Here is a 22,153-nt window from a genome sequence, read left to right on the forward strand (position 1 = left end):
GACAACTAGCAATCCAACTACCAGTTCAATTAATAATCCAACTGCCAGTTTCAAACTATCTGAGACAACTAGCAATCCAACTACCAGTTTCACACCATCTGAGACAACTAACAATCCAACTACCAGTTTCAAACCATCTGTGACAACAAACAATCCAACTACCAGTTTCGAACCATCTGGGACAATAAACAATCCAACTACCAGTTCAATTAACAATCCAACTGCCAGTTTCCAACTATCTGAGACAACTAACAATCCAGCTACCAGTTTCATACAACATGAGACAACTAACAATCCAACTACGAGTTTCAAACCATCTGTGACAACTAACAATCCAACTACCAGTTTCAAACCATCTGTGACAACTAACAATCCAACTGCCAGTTTCTTACAACATGAGGCAACTAACAATCCAACTACCAGTTTCACACCATCTGAGAAAACTAACAATCCAACTACCAGTTTTAAAACATCTGAGACGACTAACAATCCAACTACCAGTTTTGAACCATCTGTGACAACTAACAATCCAACTACCAGTTTCACACCATCTGAGACAACTAACAATCCAACTACCAGTTTCTTACAACATGAGGCAACTAACAATCCAACTACCAGTTTCACACCATCTGAGAAAACTAACAATCCAACTACCAGTTTTAAAACATCTGAGACGACTAACAATCCAACTACCAGTTTTGAACCATCTGTGACAACTAACAATCCAACTACCAGTTTCAAACCATCTGTGACAACTAACAATCCAACTGCAAGTTTTACACCATCTGAGACAACTAGCAATCCAACTACCAGTTTCACACCATCTGAGACAACTAGCAATCCAACTACCAGTTTCACACCATCTGAGACAACTAACAATCCAACTACCAGTTTCAAACCATCTGTGACAACAAACAATCCAACTACCAGTTTCGAACCATCTGGGACAATAAACAATCCAACTACCAGTTCAATTAACAATCCAACTGCCAGTTTCCAACTATCTGAGACAACTAACAATCCAGCTACCAGTTTCATACAACATGAGACAACTAACAATCCAACTACCAGTTTCAAACCATCTGAGACAACTAACAATCCAACTACCAGTTTCACACCATCTGTGACAACTAACAATCCAACTGCCAGTTTCTTACAACATGAGGCAACTAACAATCCAACTACCAGTTTCACACCATCTGAGAAAACTAACAATCCAACTACCAGTTTCAAAACATCTGAGACGACTAACAATCCAACTACCAGTTTCACACCATCTGAGAAAACTAACAATCCAACTACCAGTTTCAAAACATCTGAGACAACTAACAATCCAACTACCAGTTTTGAACCATCTGTGACAACTAACAATCCAACTACCAGTTTCACACCATCTGAGACAACTAACAATCCAACTACCAGTTTCTTACAACATGAGGCAACTAACAATCCAACTACCAGTTTCACACCATCTGAGAAAACTAACAATCCAACTACCAGTTTCAAAACATCTGAGACGACTAACAATCCAACTACCAGTTTTGAACCATCTGTGACAACTAACAATCCAACTACCAGTTTCACACCATCTGAGACAACTAACAATCCAACTACCAGTTTCTTACAACATGAGGCAACTAACAATCCAACTACCAGTTTCACACCATCTGAGAAAACTAACAATCCAACTACCAGTTTCAAACCATCTGTGACAACTAACAATCCAACTACCAGTTTCAAACCATCTGAGAAGACTGACAATCCAACTACAAGTTTCACACCATCTGAGACAACTAACAATCCAACTACCAGTTCAATTAACAATCCAACTGCCAGTTTCCAACTATCTGAGACAACTAACAATCCAGCTACCAGTTTCATACAACATGAGACAACTAACAATCCAACTACCAGTTTCATACAACATGAGACAACTAACAATCCAACTACCAGTTTCACACCATCTGAGACAACTAACAATCCAACTACCAGTTTCACACCATCTGAGACAACTAATAATCCAACTACCAGTTTCACACCATCTGAGACAACTAATAATCCAACTACCAGTTTCACACCATCTGAGACAACTAATAATCCAACTACCAGTTTCACACCATCTGAGACAACTAACAATCCAACTACCAGTTCAATTAACAATCCAACAACCAGTTTCACACCATCTGAGACAACTAACAATCCAACTAACAGTTTCACATCATCTGAGACGACTAACAATCCAACTACCAGTTTCACACCATCTGAGACAACTAACAATCCAACTACAAGTTTCACACCATCTGAGACAACTAACAATCCAACTACAAGTTTCACACCATCTGAGACGACTAACAATCCAACTACCAGTTTCACACCATCTGAGACAACTAACAATCCAACTACCAGTTTTAAACCATCTGAGACGACTAACAATCCAACTGCAAGTTTCACACCATCTGAGACAACTAGCAATCCAACTACCAGTTTTAAACCATCTGAGACGACTAACAATCCAACTACCAGTTTCACACCATCTGAGACAACTAGCAATCCAACTACCAGTTCAATTAATAATCCAACTGCCAGTTTCAAACTATCTGAGACAACTACCAATCCAACTACAAGTTTCACACCATCTGAGACAACTAGCAATCCAACTACCAGTTCAATTAATAATCCAACTGCCAGTTTCAAACTATCTGAGACAACTAGCAATCCAACTACCAGTTTCACACCATCTGAGACAACTAACAATCCAACTACCAGTTTCAAACCATCTGTGACAACAAACAATCCAACTACCAGTTTCGAACCATCTGGGACAATAAACAATCCAACTACCAGTTCAATTAACAATCCAACTGCCAGTTTCCAACTATCTGAGACAACTAACAATCCAGCTACCAGTTTCATACAACATGAGACAACTAACAATCCAACTACCAGTTTCAAACCATCTGAGACAACTAACAATCCAACTACCAGTTTCACACCATCTGAGACAACTAATAATCCAACTACCAGTTTCATACAACATGAGACAACTAACAATCCAACTACCAGTTTCAAACCATCTGAGACAACTAACAATCCAACTACCAGTTTCACACCTTCTGAGACAACTAACAATCCAACTACCAGTTTCACACCACCTGGGATGACTAACAATCCAACTACCAGTTTCACACCATCTGAGACAACTAACAATCCAACTACCAGTTTCTTACAACATGAGGCAACTAACAATCCAACTATCAGTTTCACACCATCTGAGACAACTAACAATCCAACTACCAGTTTCACACCATCTGAGAAAACTAACAATCCAACTACCAGTTTTAAAACATCTGAGATGACTAACAATCCAACTACCAGTTTTAAAACATCTGAGACAACTAACAATCCAACTGCCAGTTTCAAACTATCTGAGACGACTGACAATCCAACTACTGGTTTCAAACCATCTGAGAAAATTATCAATCCAACTACCAGTTTTGAACCATCTGTGACAACTAACAATCCAACTACCAGTTTCAAACCATCTGTGACAACTAACAATCCAACTACCAGTTTCACACCATCTGAGACAACTAACAATCCAACTACCAGTTTCTTACAACATGAGGCAACTAACAATCCAACTACCAGTTTCACACCATCTGAGACGACTAACAATCCAACTACTAGTTTTAAAACATCTGAGACAACTAACAATCCAACTGCCAGTTTCAAACTATCTGAGACGACTGACAATCCAACTACAAGTTTCACACCATCTGAGACAACTAACAATCCAACTACCAGTTTCTTACAACATGAGGCAACTAACAATTCAACTACCAGTTTCTTACAACATGAGGCAACTAACAATCCAACTACCAGTTTCTTACAACATGAGGCAACTAACAATCCAACTACCAGTTTCACACCATCTGAGACAACTAACAATCCAACTACCAGTTTCTTACAACATGAGGCAACTAACAATCCAACTACCAGTTTCACACCATCTGAGAAAACTAACAATCCAACCACCAGTTTCAAAACATCTGTGACAACTAACAATCCAACTACCAGTTTCAAACCATCTGAGACGACTGACAATCCAACTACAAGTTTCACACCATCTGAGACAACTAACAATCCAACTACCAGTTTCTTACAACATGAGGCAACTAACAATTCAACTACCAGTTTCTTACAACATGAGGCAACTAACAATCCAACTACCAGTTTCTTACAACATGAGGCAACTAACAATCCAACTACCAGTTTCACACCATCTGAGACAACTAACAATCCAACTACCAGTTTCTTACAACATGAGGCAACTAACAATCCAACTACCAGTTTCACACCATCTGAGAAAACTAACAATCCAACCACCAGTTTCAAAACATCTGAGACGACTAACAATCCAACTACCAGTTTTGAACCATCTGTGACAACTAACAATCCAACTACCAGTTTCACACCATCTGAGACAACTAACAATCCAACTACCAGTTTCTTACAACATGAGGCAACTAACAATCCAACTACCAGTTTCACACCATCTGAGAAAACTAACAATCCAACTACCAGTTTTAAAACATCTGAGACGACTAACAATCCAACTACCAGTTTTGAACCATCTGTGACAACTAACAATCCAACTACCAGTTTCAAACCATCTGTGACAACTAACAATCCAACTACAAGTTTCACACCATCTGAGACAACTAACAATCCAACTACCAGTTTCGAACCATCTGGGACAATAAACAATCCAACTACCAGTTCAATTAACAATCCAACTGCCAGTTTCCAACTATCTGAGACAACTAACAATCCAGCTACCAGTTTCATACAACATGAGACAACTAACAATCCAACTACCAGTTTCAAACCATCTGAGACAACTAACAATCCAACTACCAGTTTCACACCATCTGAGACAACTAATAATCCAACTACCAGTTTCTTACAACATGAGGCAACTAACAATCCAACTACCAGTTTCACACCATCTGAGACAACTAACAATCCAACTACCCGTTTCACACCACCTGGGATGACTAACAATCCAACTGCCAGTTTCCAACTATCTGAGACAACTAACAATCCAGCTACCAGTTTCATACAACATGAGACAACTAACAATCCAACTACCAGTTTCAAACCATCTGAGACAACTAACAATCCAACTACCAGTTTCACACCATCTGAGACAACTAACAATCCAACTACCAGTTTCTTACAACATGAGGCAACTAACAATCCAACTATCAGTTTCACACCATCTGAGACAACTAACAATCCAACTACCAGTTTCACACCATCTGAGAAAACTAACAATCCAACTACCAGTTTTAAAACATCTGAGACGACTAACAATCCAACTACCAGTTTTAAAACATCTGAGACAACTAACAATCCAACTGCCAGTTTCAAACTATCTGAGACGACTGACAATCCAACTACTGGTTTCAAACCATCTGAGAAAATTATCAATCCAACTACCAGTTTCAAACCATCTGTGACAACTAACAATCCAACTACCAGTTTCACACCATCTGAGACGACTAACAATCCAACTACCAGTTTCAAACCATCTGTGACAACTAACAATCCAACTACCAGTTTCAAACCATCTGTGACAACTAACAATCCAACTACCAGTTTCTTACAACATGAGGCAACTAACAATTCAACTACCAGTTTCTTACAACATGAGGCAACTAACAATCCAACTACAAGTTTCAAACTATCTGAGACAACTAACAATCCAACTACCAATTTCACACCATCTGAGACAACTAACAATCCAACTACCAGTTTCACACCATCTGAGACAACTAACAATCCAACTACCAGTTTCAAACCATCTGTGACAACTAACAATTTAACTACCAATTTCCAACCACATAAGACAACTAACAATGAAACTGCAAGTTTCACACAATCTGAGACAACAGATCCATCAAAAGCATCGTAAGTGTTTGGTTACCAGTGACTTTTAAAATTAAAAGTCCATTACTAAATACAGAGTGACTAAATCCATTTTGCAGAGACACCTTGGACAATCTGGAGTCTACAATGGAGCAGATGGGAAAAAACAATATAAGCAACACACACATTGTCATTGGGGATGTTATTGGTCTTCTTCACACACAAGCCAATAACACAGAAACCAGAGACATGTGTTACTCTTCAGATCCGAACAGGATAGACGTAAGACATGAGAAACAATAAAAGGATGGTATGATTTCTCATTTATTATGATAATTCTTCTTTTTTCACAGGTTGTTGACTGTCATAGTGACCTGAAGACAGACATTCCCTGGTCTGTAAAGATTCCCAGTGAGGCCTTTAAAAAATCACGACTGGAAAACAATGGCAGGGCGTTACTTGGAGTTCTACGGTTCAAAAACATGGGAAAGGTACTTACAATTAAAAAATAAAAATTCCATGTTTGAACATTTTAAGGAATGTTTACCAGAGAGTTCACCAAAAAATTACAATTCTGTTATTATTACATTCAGTGAAACGCAAATATAATGACACAAATGTCTTGATCTCAGAAGAGCTGGACATTAGTACACTGTCATATTCACTACTATTATGAAGCTTCTATGGTGCTTTTATCCTCTTTGCAACTATGAATTGTTGCTTGAAAAGAGTTAAAAAAAAAAAAAAAAAAAGTTCTATTTTTGTGTTCCAGTGAAAATATAACAGCATAAGAGACATTTTTGAGTGAACTTTTCGTTTAACTTTTTATTTGATTTGCTCTATTTTTTTTATTTAGGATGAAACTAAAAATTACACTGTTTTGAACAATGAGGTTTATGGAATAACGATGAGGGCCAATATCTCCAACCTTACCGACAATATAGAAATGTTCTTTTCTACACAGAAAGATCTGGTAATGAAGGTTTTGTTGTGAAAATTATTTTGTTATAATAATCAGACACTGTGAAAGCAAAATAAAAATCAAACATGTTCTTACAGGTCGGCGAGGCGTCCTGCAGTTCTTGGGATGGCAAAGGTAAATTTAATTGTATTGTATTGTATTGATCAATTCCCATTAACAATCCCAATTTATTTGATCTAATTAATTTCATTCATTGCTCTCTTTTCATTAAAGGAAATCTCACATGGACGACGTCCGGTTGTGAGACAGAAAAAATCAACAATAACACCATAAAGTGCTCATGTTCACATCTGACGTTCTTTGCAGTGCTGATGGTGAGAAGCTTCTCAGAGATTCATTCAAAGACTCATGAAATCAATATCAGTCTTTTAGCTAGTGGACTTGTAATAGATGACTAAAGTCATACAAATAAAATGCATTTAAAATTGAAAGATCTGATTCTTGCTAATAAACAAGAATCAGTTTTAAAAGGGTTGTTTCTGTTGTGTTTCTCTGATCTCTCAGTCTCCTCAAGGTGAAAATGGAAACATCACAGCACCGTATGTGGATTCATTGAGCTTCATCACTTCTATTGGCTGTGGCATCTCCATGTTTTTTCTGTCCGTCGCTCTGTTCATGCATTTCCTCTTACGGTAGAGTATCTTAAAATATAACATATAGTTACTGTAAGTATTATAATTTCAAAGTTCTTTGACCAGTTGCTTTTGTTCATCTTTTGGATAAAAGTGTCTGCTAAATGCATAAATGCATGTTACAAATACAGGTTGTTTTTATATTTGAACAGGAAAGCCAAATCAAATCAGGCCACGAAGATCTTGATCAACATGTTTGTGGCTTTGTTTCTCCTGAATTTATCCTTTTTGTCAAACGAGAGCGTCGCCAACACAGAAGTCAAGGCTGCGTGTGTCTTCATAGCACTGCTCATGCATTACTCCATGCTGACTACATTCACCTGGTTCTTCATTCAAGCTCTTCATATGTACTTATGGCTCATCAGACAGAACGTCACCATCACAAACTACGTGAGGAAGATCACCGTGTTCGGCTGGAGTGAGTTACATGAACAAAACACCTTTTATTGTGATACTTTAAGAACAGCAAAGACCAGCAAGTCAGACTGTAAACTCGAGTTCACCTGAGGAAAAAAAAAAAAAAAAAAAAATATATATATATATATATATATATATATATTCTCAACTTTTATGGTGTTTTTGTCCTTTTCTTGAGCTGCTCCTTTAAGAGCATCTGAAAACTTAAAATCAATTTGTCTCCATCAGTGTTACTAAATATTTTATTCTTTATTTTGAATCAGTTTTACTGTAATTTTATATGTTCAGTTTTCATCTTAATTGTAGTTAAAGTTTAAAGTATTGTATTTGTAAGTTTTAAATATTTATATATTGGTGTTGTCATTTTTTAGTGTTTTTTAGGATTTTTTTAAAAAAATGTCTGTATAATTTTTCATTAATTTTTACTTTGGTTTTAGTTATTTGTTGCCTTGGTAACAAATTAAGTATGATTTTTATATGTTATGTTCAGTTAATGTTTATTTACAGTAACAATTTTTATGTTTTTGGTTTTAGTGAACTATAATAACCCTGGTCTCTGTGTGTTTTCAGCATTTCCGGCTCCTATAGTTGTAGCTGTTGTTTCTGTAGGAGGATATAAAACACTGATTATAAACACAACGTCTGGAACAACCACAAGAATGTACGTTGTTCTGATGTCACAAATGCATGAATTAAAGAGGACCTATTCTTTTTTTCATGTTTAACTAGTGTGTAATGCATGAAAAAGCTCTGCAAAGTTCCAGTTCTTCTCTATATCAGTGTCAGTGTTTCTGAACTCCTGAAACAACCTCCATTGTAGTTTTGAGATTTCTTCACAATATTCCTCATTTAAATAATTCATACGCAGTATAAAGGGGCGGGGCCTGGTTGAGTTAGTTAGTAGTGTGTTGAAACTGGCGGTTATGGTAAGGGGCGGGGCATTTCCCAAACACCAATCACAACACACTGCTCCAGCCGACCAATCGGAGCACATTGTGCTTTTCAGAAGGAGGGGCTTCATAGAGACAGGAACTAAACAGAGCGTTACTGACAGACTGGGAAGAGAGGAGCTGAACAATGGAGAATATGAGGAAAATAATCAACATTCAAGCAGGAAAACCTGTTCTGTAGAGCTCAAAAACAACATCAAGACTCTGTAAAAGGGCATAATAGGTCGTCTTTACTGAAGCTTTAAAGTTTCATGTCAACATTGTCTGTTTTCCTCTAATTATAGGTGCTGGATTACAGATCCTTTAATTCACTACATAGTGAACATTGGCTACTATGCTTTAATCTTCATCTTCACGGCAGGAATCTTCATCATGATCGTCACTAAGATTGTCCAAGCCCGACACATAAAAGCAGCTGACGGCAAGAGAAAGACGTTCAGAAAGCAGCTCATGATGGTGTTGAGTTTGTTCCTGCTCTTCGGCCTGACGTGGGCTGTGGCGTTCTTCAGTTATGGAGTGATGCTCATTCCCTCATATTACATCTTCACTGTGCTGAACTCATTTCAGGGTGAGAAACAATCACACGGGTCCTACATGGATGATTGTGTGCGATGAAAACATTTGGTTATGTTTTTCCTACAGATTTTAGCAATTTTTTAAAAATTAATTCAGGAGTGATTTTTTAAATTCAAAATTGTTTATTTTATATATATAATTAAAAAAAAAAAAAAATACTATTTTGAAATAATTTTACATTTTTTAAAAAATATTTATATATATATATATTTATCCATTCATTTATCCATTTTATTGTATTCTTTTTATTAGTTATATAAGGGGTTTTAATGGCAGCTATTATAATAATTAAAGGGTTAGTTCACCCAAAAATGAAAATTCTGTCATTAATTACTCACCCTCATGCCGTTCTACACCCGTAAGACCTTTGTTCATCTTCAGAACACAAATTAAGATATTGCTGATGAAATCCGATGGCTTAGTGAGGCCTCTATAGATAGCAAAGCTATTCAAACTCTCAAGGTCCATAAAGGTACTAAAACATATTTGAATCAGTTCATGTGAGTTCAGTGGTTCTATCTTAATATTATAAAGTGACAAGAATACTTTTTGTGCACCAAAAAAACTAAATAACGACTTTTCAACAATATCTAGTGATGGGCTGATTTCAAAACACTGCTTTATGAATCTTTTGTTTCGAATCAGTGATTTGGATCTCCTATCAAACGGCTAAACTGCTGAAATCACGTGACTTTGGCCCTCCGATCCACTGAATAGATTTGTAAAGCTCTGACGCAGTGTTTTGAAATCAGCCCATCACTAGATATTGCTGAAAAGTCGTTATTTTGTTTTTTTGGTGCACAAAATTATTCTTGTTGCTTTATAATATTAAGATAGAACCACTGAACTCACATGAACTGATTCAAACATGTTTTTAGTACCTTTATGGATCTTGAGAGTTTGAATGGCCTTGCTCTCAATGTAGGCCTCACTGAGCCATCGGATTTCAGCAAAAATATCTTAATTTGTGTTCCGAATTTGAATGAAGGTCTTACGGGTGTGTCACATTTAAAAAAATTATACAAATGACTTTAATGATATCTTGGATGTATTTGAATTAGATTAAATATGTTTCTCTTACGTTTGTCTGTTTGTTTTTTCCAGGGTTTTTCCTCTTCCTGTATTACTATCACATTCACAATGATGTAGCAGGAAGTTTCTCTGATGATCCAGAAAGCTCCAGCTTCACCACAACCATCATTCAGTCCAGCTTTACAGGTTGTTAAAATGGCTTACAAATAATTTCTGAAACTATGGCTCCTTTTCTCTAAACTCTACACACAGAACACACTAAACACACACACAACAACATGCAAAACATCACACATCTCTGGAAAAAGCAAACACTTAATTCACTGAACTGACTTGAGCTGAATAATGACAATATTGGCTTTATACAATCTGTATAGTTTAAAGCACTGTAGAAATTTCAGATTAATTTCAAATGAGGTACATTTACACTTTAAACAGAAATGCGGGTGGGGGGGAGGGTTGGGGTAATTTATTTCTTTTTTCGAAACATAAGAGTTTTGATTGAACAAATAAGGTATCAGTGTTTTCACACATGACTGTTGGGTGTAGGTAATCAGGAAATGATTGTGGCATTTAAATGGCAGTTTATCACAAGAGCTGTTAGTTCTGAGTGATGTGTCTAATGTAGAGAACTGTGTTTAACATTTTGCAAAAACTTTGTTTTACAATTGCGACCGAGTGTAAAGCAGTGAATGGTTTCACTGAGTACCACTTTTAGTGTGTAAGCAATTTAAAAAACTGTAATGCTGTGGAAAATATTTATAATCTAAGCATAATTAAGACAGAATGGTTCCTTTGACTTTCTAAGACTGATTTGAACAGTTGTTGTTTAAAGGGAAACTGTAAATCAATTTTTCACCAAAACCAAATGTCACTTCTGAATGAGAGAGAACTGTTTAAAATGATGTATGTACATGTTGTTGTTAGAGGTTATTGTTATGTATGTACTGTTATTGTGGGAGGACTGAATTGTGCTGAATATTAGTGATGTTAGATTTATTGAGTGTTATAATCATCCTGCTGTCCTGTATGTTTCAGCATTTCAGAGAGACACAAACTGAATAGACATATACTGAACCTCTTTAAAAAACAAATTTACATCTTCAGAATGAAACTTAATTCACACGCCTGCGGGTTCAGATATTTGCTTGATCACTCACATGAATGTGGAACATATTTGGTTACTGAAAATGCAAGACACGAAAACACGGTGTCAAAATCAGATAATGACTTCTGCGTTATTTAACATGACTTTAATGTGTAATATCTCTGAGAGCCTCTCGTGTGATTGTAATGAAGCTGATAAAATGCACAAATAAAATTTAATCATGATGGACTTTCAGTGGCTTTTGTCAAACTTATAAACATGTGATTGTCATTCATTAGACAAGATATTGCCGCGAGTGCCATTTAATGTGAAGAAAGATTGTATTTTATTGTTTCTATGAAAAGTGGCAAAACCTGGCCTTTTTTTCCTGTATGGAAATAAAAATTTCTATATTGCAAAATAATCTAAATATTGTCTAATAAAGACTAGGTCATGCTTTCATTGGCATTTTTTATTGAATATAATGATTTATTTGCTATATTTATGTAGTTCTCTGTGAACAAATGTGTCTTGATAAACTGTAAACGAACACTGAAATTCACAGTTAAAGCACAACATAACATGATTTTCATGTATGCAAATCTATTGATGTCACTGTTTCAGTGTCTCTGAGCTGCGGATCATAATCGTACGGTTTCATATGTGAACGAATGAAACTCTCTCTCTCCTCTTGGACTGTAGACTTTCAAGTCAAGATTGTAATAAGAAAATGCTTTTAAAATTTATTACTAATACCTGTTGAAAAGAAAATTCAACTCTGTCAGGCTGTTTTTGGGAATTATGTATCAACAAAAGCAGAATTTGCAGTGGCTGATGATCGTCTGTTGTGCTTTACGCCAGATAAGTATGTTACTTTAAAAAATTTAAATAAAAAAAACAACAACAACAACAACAACAAAAAAACAACATGATTTTATTTGTTATCCATTCTTAAGTTCAAAGCTCTTCAAAAAGTATTTTTTCAACAAAATGTTGTCTTTGCTTTCAGGACAGTGCAAAGGTTGAAGGTTGTGAGTTTTTTGGTGGTGTTGTTCTTTTTCACAAACGAACAAATATACTGTCCACAAATTAGTGTTTCACTGTCCACTATAATTGATCACTGCTGTCACCACTGTTGGCAATGAACACCAAAAACAGATCCTAAAACACTTAAAGGGATAGTTCACTCAAAAATGAAAATTCTATCATCATTTACTCTCCCTCAAGTTGTTCCAAACCTGTATGAATTTCTTTCTTTTGCTGAACACAATATAAAATATTTTGAAGAATATGGGTAACCAGACAGTTGTGGGGCACCATTGACTTCCAAATTATGGGAAAAAAATACAATGGAAGTCAATGGTGCCCCACAACTGTTCAGAATCGCAGAAGTAAGCTATTTTCTTTGAATGTGCGAGCGAGACATTAGCTGCTATAGTTAAATAACTACAGTGTTGGGGAAAGTACCTTTTAAAAGTAATGCGTTACAATATTGTGTTACTTCCTTAAAAAGTAACTAATTGTTACTTAGTTACAGTGGGTACGGAAAGTATTCAGACCCCCTTAAATTTTTCACTCTTTGTTATATTGCAGCCATTTGCTAAAATCATTTAAGTTCATTTTTTTTCCTCATTAATGTACACACAGCACCCCATATTGACAGAAAAACACAGAATTGTTGACATTTTTGGAGATTTATTAAAAAAGAAAAATTGAAATATCACATGGTCCTAAGTATTCAGACCCTTTGCTGTGACACTCATATTTAACTCAGGTGCTGTCCATTTCTTCTGATCATCCTTGAGATGGTTCTACACCTTCATTTGAGTCCAGCTGTGTTTGATTATACTGATTGGACTTGATTAGGAAAGCCACACACCTGTCTATATAAGACCTTACAGCTCACAGTGCATGTCAGAGCAAATGAGAATCATGAGGTCAAAGGAACTGCCTGAAGAGCTCAGAGACAGAATTGTGGCAAGGCACAGATCTGGCCAAGGTTACAAAAAAATTTCTGCTGCACTTAAGGTTCCTAAGAGCACAGTGGCCTCCATAATCCTTAAATGGAAGACGTTTGGGACGACCAGAACCCTTCCTAGAGCTGGCCGTCCGGCCAAACTGAGCTATCGGGGGAGAAGATCCTTGGTGAGAGAGGTAAAGAAGAACCCAAAGATCACTGTGGCTGAGCTCCAGAGATGCAGTCAGGAGATGGGAGAAAGTTGTAGAAAGTCAACCATCACTGCAGCCCTCCACCAGTCGGGGCTTTATGGCAGAGTGGCCCGACGGAAGCCTCTCCTCACTGCAAGACACATGAAAGCCCGCATGGAGTTTGCTAAAGATGGTGAGAAATAAGATTCTCTGGTCTGATGAGACCAAGATAGAACTTTTTGGCCTTAATTCTAAGCGGTATGTGTGGAGAAAACCAGGCACTGCTCATCACCTGTCCAATACAGTCCCAACAGTGAAGCATGGTGGTGGCAGCATCATGCTGTGGGGGTGTTTTTCAGCTGCAGGGACAGGACGACTGGTTGCAATCGAGGGAAAGATGAATTCGGCCAAGTACAGGGATGATATCCTGGACGAAAACCTTCTCCAGAGTGCTCAGGACCTCAGACTGGGCCGAAGGTTTACCTTCCAACAAGACAATGACCCTAAGCACACAGCTAAAATAACGAAGGAGTGGCTTCACAACAACTCCGTGACTGCTCTTGAATGGCCCAGCCAGAGCCCTGACTTAAACCCAATTGAGCATCTCTGGAGAGACCTAAAAATGGCTGTCCACCAACGTTTACCATCAACCTGACAGAACTGGAGAGGATCTGCAAGGAGGAATGGCAGAGGATCCCCAAATCCAGGTGTGAAAAACTTGTTGCATCTTTCCCAAAAAGACTCATGGCTGTATTAGATCAAAAGGGTGCTTCTACTAAATACTGAGCAAAGGGTCTGAATACTTAGGACCATGTGATATTTCAGTTTTTCTTTTTTAATAAATCTGCAAAAATGTCAACAATTCTGTGTTTTTCTGTCAATATGGGGTGCTGTGTGTACATTAATGAGGAAAAAAAAATGAACATAAATGATTTTAGCAAATGGCTGCAATATAACAAAGAGTGAAAAATTTAAGGGGGTCTGAATACTTTCCGTACCCACTGTACATTTACGTTATTCTACTTTTGCATTATTTTTTCTCACCTGGGCTGGGCTTGCTTGTTTGTTTTTTAATAACAAAAACAAAAGTTCTATTTTTGGCAAATGTCAAGGCCCTTTCAAACCAAAAGTGAAATAAATAATCCTCAGGATGAAAGAATGCAAACTGATGTCTGTATAGTCGAACAAACCTTTCAAACAAATGCAGGAGAAGAAAGGATAAAACACTTCAGCAATAAAAACAAAATATGAATGCTTATCTAAAGTCATTTTTGCTTACTGGTATGGTTAAATTATATCACTGAATGTCGGCAGCAAAGACAGTGGTCAATAAAATGAGATTAAATACATAAAGGCCCGGTTTCACAGACAGGGCTTAGATTAAGCCAGGATTAGGCTTTAGTTTAATTAGAGCATTTCAGTAGCTTTTAGAAATGTGCTTTAGAAAAAACATTACTGGTGTACATCTTGAGACAAAACAATGGCAGTGAGTAAGATACGTCAGTGCAAGTTGCTTTCAGTTAAAAGAGTTCAAACATCCATTTTAGTCTAGGACTAGGCTTAAGCCTTGCTTGTGAAACCGGCGGAAAGAATATTTGTGTTATTTAACATTTAATTATTGGATGTTTGTGTAATATTCTGATGTTGCATTTTAAGCATAGAATGTAAAAGAGCAAAATCACTCAATCTTGATGAGTTTGTGGATATCTTTGCCAGAAATTGCAAGAACCGTAGGATTTACTGTAATTTGGAGACAAGTAAAATGTTAAGTCCCTTAGTAAATTTATATTGATTAGAAACACAATGATTTGTCACTTGCACAATCCACTTCGTCTTCCCATATAGCCTTGCAAAGACTCAAGGTTCTTTCTTTTTCTTTGTAAATAAAGTGCATTTTCAGCTGTCAGTGTCCAGAGATTTATAGACATATAGATTATAGATTTATAGATTTTTCTTTACAATGAGTCACTGGGTTTAATTAGTAGTTTAATTAATTAATTAATTTAGTTTATTTAATAATTAATTTACAATTTGGACACAGAAAATGGCGATAGTTTCTTTTTTTACATGCTACTTTCTATGTTGTTTCAATTTGTAACTTTTCTCTTTTTGTAATGTTACTTGACAACTGTTTTCTTAGGGCAAAAGACTGATTAGCCAAACAAAGGAATAAGCATAAAAAGTTTGAGAATAATATAGACAAAATAAGGGAAGACTGTCTACACTTTGTTCATGTGTGAAAGACTTGTTCATTTTGTTTAATAAGAGTCCCATAAGATTTTGCTGACTAAACTTTTTTCTGAAATTATCAGCATAAATTTTTTCCATCTTTTGTATGGCACTGGAAATTCTGGACTTTAAATTCTTTGTGATTGCGATCTATAAATTCTGTAGAATTTGCTTTTGGTACAGCATGTGACAGGGGCTGTTTACACAACACGTTTTCAACTAAAAAACGTAATGTGTTTATGCGTTTTGGACGTTCATTTACATGACAGTGGCATTTGGGTGCCTGAAAACAAACTTTTGAAAATGGGTTGCAAAGTGCAAGGTTTTGAAAACGGCCTCCATGTAAACAACAAACACGTGAATCTGTGAAAACTATGACGTCATGCACATGCATATTACATGTTCAGTCTATAGTGTTTCATTACCATCTAATGGCCTGCCAGCAGAATACAGTGTGGAAAACTCAAATAAAAAAATTCTCTGTTTTAAGCATATCGTTGTCGTGTAAACGACAGTCAGTAGAGATTTTTTATTTTTTTTGGCCACCCCAATGAAATCACTGAGTCTTACCTGGCCACCCCTGAAAAAACGTTCTGGCTACGTCCCTGCCAATATGCCAAAGTCAGCTTGAGCCTATGGATTTCAATTGGCATCTCTCTCATCTTCACCTGTATAGCTGATAATGAAGAGGCTCTAAAGACACCATCAACATACTCTCAAGGCTTGTGTTGAATAATGTCTATCTTTTGCTTTCGTCCACACGCAGTTGCTACATGACCATACATTTGTAGCATCCGAGCAGAGGAATATATGGCCGCACCATATAACCTACAAATCCAAGAAAGACTTTAGTCAGTAGCTTCTCTTTGTCAAATTGCAGTGACTGACAGACTATCCACCATTTCTTGATTTATAACAAATTTCAAGCCTCTAGCATTAATCACTAATGTCCTTGTAACATTCCTTTTTATTATTTCAACAGGTACATCATTAGGAACTCCAGAGTGTTGCCAACCGCCCTCAGATCGATGTAGGATTGAACTTAAAGAACTATTATTTATTTGTAATATTTATCTCGTTACACATATTCAGGTTACAAATAGTCACACAGATCTTACATTAAAAATAAGGCAGATACTGTATTCTTTGATAATTATGTTGGATTGTGTGTTATGGTCTCTTGAGGTTGTCTGAAAATCCCTCCTGTTACCTCTGGAGAGAGATGTAGAAATGCTACATATGAAGATACGTGCAGCGGTAAGTCGGTCTTAAAATTCATCAGTTTTTTCAGTTTCCTGTTTCCTGATTCACACCCACCAAACTTCGATTTCAAAATCAAGATAATTATCATTCAACATATAAGTAATCATATTTCTTAGTAAAAATGTAATAAAGTTAGTCCATTTTCATTCTATATGTTCTCCAGCTCTTGCTCACAATGATTTTGCTCCAGCATGTTCTCGCTTAGCATACACTGAAAGTCTCAAACGTTCTTTAATGTTATTTCTTGACCAAATGAATAGACAGGTGAACACGAATCTGCTTATTCTTCTCAGTTGTTATCTTTATTGTAGTGTTAATAATGTTAATAATTAATATGTGAAATAAGATAAACATGCATGCTGAAATTACAATTCATTTATTGGTTAATAAATAACACATTATAAGATCACTTTAATCTTTGAGACTCAATTACACAGATATATAACTAAAATCCATCTCTTATTTATTTCTTTTTGTTAAAGGGACAGAAGGAAGCAAATACATTCAGCAAATTAATGGGAGTGAATGGATGTGTGTCAACTGCAGTCTGCATTTTAATGGGAGTGAATGGATGTGTGTCATGTGTGTTGATGAAAGATCAACTACTGTCACACCACTGTCACAGACCACCACTTACAATCCAGCTACCAGTTTCGAAACATCTGTGACAACTAACAATCCATCTACCAGTTTCAAACCATCTGAGACAACTAACAATCCAACTACCAGTTTCAAACCATCTGTGACAACTGACAATCCATCTACCAGTTTCAAGCCATCTGAGAAAACTAACGATCCAACTACCAGTTTCAAACCATCTGTGACAGCTAACAATCCAACTACCAGTTTCAAACCATCTGTGACAGCTAACAATCCAACTACGAGTTTCAAACCATCTGTGACAAGTAACAATCCAACTACGAGTTTCAAACCATCTGTGACAACTAACACTCCAACTACGAGTTTCAAACCATCTTTGACAACTAACAATCCAACTACGAGTTTCAAACCATCTGTGACAACTAACAATCCAACTACCAGTTTCAAACCATCTGTGACAACTAACACTCCAACTACGAGTTTCAAACCATCTTTGACAACTAACAATCCAACTACGAGTTTCAAACCATCTGTGACAACTAACAATCCAACTACCAGTTTCAAACCATCTGTGACAACTAACAATCCAACTACCAGTTTCAAACCACCTGTGACAAGTAACAATCCAACTACGAGTTTCAAACCATCTGAGACAACTAACAATCCAACTACGAGTTTCAAACCATCTGTGACAACTAACAATCCAACTACGAGTTTCAAACCATCTGTGACAACTAACACTCCAACTACGAGTTTCAAACCATCTTTGACAACTAACAATCCAACTACGAGTTTCAAACCATCTGTGACAACTAACAATCCAACTACGAGTTTCAAACCATCTGTGACAACTAACAATCCAACTACGAGTTTCAAACCATCTGTGACAACTAACAATCCAGCTACCAGTTTCAAACCATCTGTGACATCTAACAATCCAACTACAAGTTTCAAACCATCTGTGACAACTAACAATCCAGCTACCAGTTTCAAACCATTAATGACAACTAACAGTCCAACTACGAGTTTCAAACCATCTTTGACAACTAACAATCCAACTACGAGTTTCAAATCATCTGTGACAACTAACAGTCCAACTACAAGTTTCAAACCATCTGTGACAACTAACAATCCAACTACGAGTTTCAAACCATCTGTGACAACTAACAATCCATCTACGAGTTTCAAACCATCTGTGAAAACTAACAATCCAGCTACCAGTTTCAAGCCATCTGAGAAAACTAACAATCCAACTACCAGTTTCAAGCCATCTGTGACAACTAACGATCCAACTACGAGTTTCAAAAAATCTGTGACAACTAACGTTCCAACTACCAGTTTCAAACCATCTGTGACAACTAACAATCCATCTACTAGTTTCAAACCATCTGTGACAACTAACAATCCATCTACTAGTTTCAAACCATCTGTGACAACTAACAATCCAACTACCAGTTTCAAACCATCTGTGACAACTAACAATCCATCTACTAGTTTCAAACCATCTGTGACAACTAACAATCCATCTACTAGTTTCAAACCATCTGTAACAACTAACAATCCATCTACTAGTTTCAAACCATCTGTGACAACTAACGTTCCAACTACGAGTTTCAAACCATCTGTCACAAATAATGATCCAGTAACAAGTTTCAAACCATCTTAGACAACTAACAATCCAACTACGAGTTTCAAACCATCTGTGACAACTAACAATCCAACTACGAGTTTCAAATCATCTGTGACAACTAACAATCCAACTACGAGTTTCAAACCATCTGTGACAACTAACATTCTAAGTACGAGTTTCAAACCATTAATGACAACTAACAATCCATCTACTAGTTTCAAACCATCTGTGACAACTAACAATCCATCTACTAGTTTCAAACCATCTGTGACAACTAACAATCCATCTACTAGTTTCAAACCATCTGTGACAACTAACAATCCAACTACTAGTTTCAAACCATCTGTGACAACTAACAATCCAGCTACCAGTTTCAAACCATCTGTGACAACTAACATTCTAAGTACGAGTTTCAAACCATCAATGACAACTAACAATCCAACTACGAGTTTCAAACCATCTGTGACAACTAACAATCCAACTACGAGTTTCAAACCATCTGTGACAACTAACGTTCCAACTACCAGTTTCAAACCATCTGTGACAACTAACAATCCATCTACTAGTTTCAAACCATCTGTGACAACTAACAATCCATCTACTAGTTTCAAACCATCTGTGACAACTAACAATCCATCTACTAGTTTCAAACCATCTGTGACAACTAACAATCCAACTACTAGTTTCAAACCATCTGTAGCAACTAACAATCCATCTACCAGTTTCAAACCATCTGTAACAACTAACAATCTATCTACTAGTTTCAAACTATCTGTGGCAACTAACAATCCAGCTACCAGTTTCAAACCATCTGTGACAAGTAACAATCCAACTACGAGTTTCAAACCATCAATGACAACTAACAATCCAACTACGAGTTTCAAACCATCAATGACAACTAACAATCCAACTACGAGTTTCAAACCATCTGTGACAAGTAACAATCCAACTACGAGTTTCAAACCATCTGTGACAACTAACGTTCCAACTACCAGTTTCAAACCATCTGTGACAACAAACAATCCATCTACTAGTTTCAAACCATCTGTGACAACTAACAATCCATCTACTAGTTTCAAACCATCTGTGACAACTAACAATCCATCTACTAGTTTCAAACCATCTGTGACAACTAACAATCCAACTACTAGTTTCAAACCATCTGTAACAACTAACAATCCATCTACCAGTTTCAAACCATCTGTAACAAGTAACAATCCAACTACGAGTTTCAAACCATCTGTGACAACTAACACTCCAACTACGAGTTTCAAACCATCTTTGACAACTAACAATCCAACTACGAGTTTCAAACCATCTGTGACAACTAACAATCCAACTACCAGTTTCAAACCATCTGTAACAACTAACAATCCATCTACCAGTTTCAAACCATCTGTAACAAGTAACAATCCAACTACGAGTTTCAAACCATCTGTGACAACTAACACTCCAACTACGAGTTTCAAACCATCTTTGACAACTAACAATCCAACTACGAGTTTCAAACCATCTGTGACAACTAACAATCCAACTACCAGTTTCAAACCATCTGTGACAACTAACAATCCATCTACTAGTTTCAAACCATCTGTGACAAGTAACAATCCAACTACGAGTTTCAAACCATCTGTGACAACTAACACTCCAACTACGAGTTTCAAACCATCTTTGACAACTAACAATCCAACTACGAGTTTCAAACCATCTGTGACAACTAACAATCCAACTACCAGTTTCAAACCATCTGTAACAACTAACAATCCAACTACGAGTTTCAAACCATCTTTGACAACTAACAATCCAACTACGAGTTTCAAACCATCTGTGACAACTAACACTCCAACTACGAGTTTCAAACCATCTGTGACAACTAACACTCCAACTACGAGTTTCAAACCATCTTTGACAACTAACAATCCAACTACCAGTTTCTTACAACATGAGGCAACTAACAATCCAACTACCAGTTTCACACCATCTGAGAAAACTAACAATCCAACTACCAGTTTTAAAACATCTGAGACGACTAACAATCCAACTACCAGTTTTGAACCATCTGTGACAACTAACAATCCAACTACCAGTTTCAAACCATCTGTGACAACTAACAATCCAACTGCAAGTTTTACACCATCTGAGACAACTAGCAATCCAACTACCAGTTTCACACCATCTGAGACAACTAGCAATCCAACTACCAGTTTCACACCATCTGAGACAACTAACAATCCAACTACCAGTTTCAAACCATCTGTGACAACAAACAATCCAACTACCAGTTTCGAACCATCTGGGACAATAAACAATCCAACTACCAGTTCAATTAACAATCCAACTGCCAGTTTCCAACTATCTGAGACAACTAACAATCCAGCTACCAGTTTCATACAACATGAGACAACTAACAATCCAACTACCAGTTTCAAACCATCTGTGACAACTAACAATCCAACTACCAGTTTCACACCATCTGTGACAACTAACAATCCAACTGCCAGTTTCTTACAACATGAGGCAACTAACAATCCAACTACCAGTTTCACACCATCTGAGAAAACTAACAATCCAACTACCAGTTTCAAAACATCTGAGACGACTAACAATCCAACTACCAGTTTCACACCATCTGAGAAAACTAACAATCCAACTACCAGTTTCAAAACATCTGAGACA

General features: G+C 36.7%; 1 protein-coding gene across 26 annotated transcripts in view; it reads left to right on the forward strand.

Annotated features, from left to right (window-relative positions):
• LOC127498765 (adhesion G-protein coupled receptor G2-like) overlaps positions 1-22,153 on the forward strand; it is a 210,597-nt gene that overhangs the window by 57,937 nt on the left and 130,507 nt on the right. For 2 of the 26 annotated variants that reach the window (XM_051868467.1, XM_051868463.1), the window contains exons 1-8: positions 1,867-5,973; positions 6,051-6,213; positions 6,285-6,422; positions 6,788-6,904; positions 6,991-7,027; positions 7,127-7,227; positions 7,418-7,545; positions 7,698-7,963. The exons of 10 other annotated variants lie outside the window; for them this stretch is intronic. In XM_051868467.1, the coding sequence (XP_051724427.1) occupies positions 3,158-5,973; positions 6,051-6,213; positions 6,285-6,422; positions 6,788-6,904; positions 6,991-7,027; positions 7,127-7,227; positions 7,418-7,545; positions 7,698-7,963 (3,766 nt within the window). In that variant the 5' untranslated portion in view covers positions 1,867-3,157. Of the gene's footprint in view, positions 1-1,864; positions 5,974-6,050; positions 6,423-6,787; positions 6,905-6,990; positions 7,028-7,126; positions 7,228-7,417; positions 7,546-7,697; positions 7,964-8,532; positions 8,624-9,196; positions 9,481-10,592; positions 10,961-22,153 lie in introns of those variants that run through there. 14 more of the 26 variants (XM_051868477.1, XM_051868476.1, XM_051868469.1 and 11 more) reach the window with 13 other exon arrangements.

Source organism: Ctenopharyngodon idella, chromosome 17, assembly GCF_019924925.1.
Source record: "Ctenopharyngodon idella isolate HZGC_01 chromosome 17, HZGC01, whole genome shotgun sequence".
NCBI classification, from domain to species: Eukaryota; Metazoa; Chordata; class Actinopteri; order Cypriniformes; family Xenocyprididae; genus Ctenopharyngodon; species Ctenopharyngodon idella.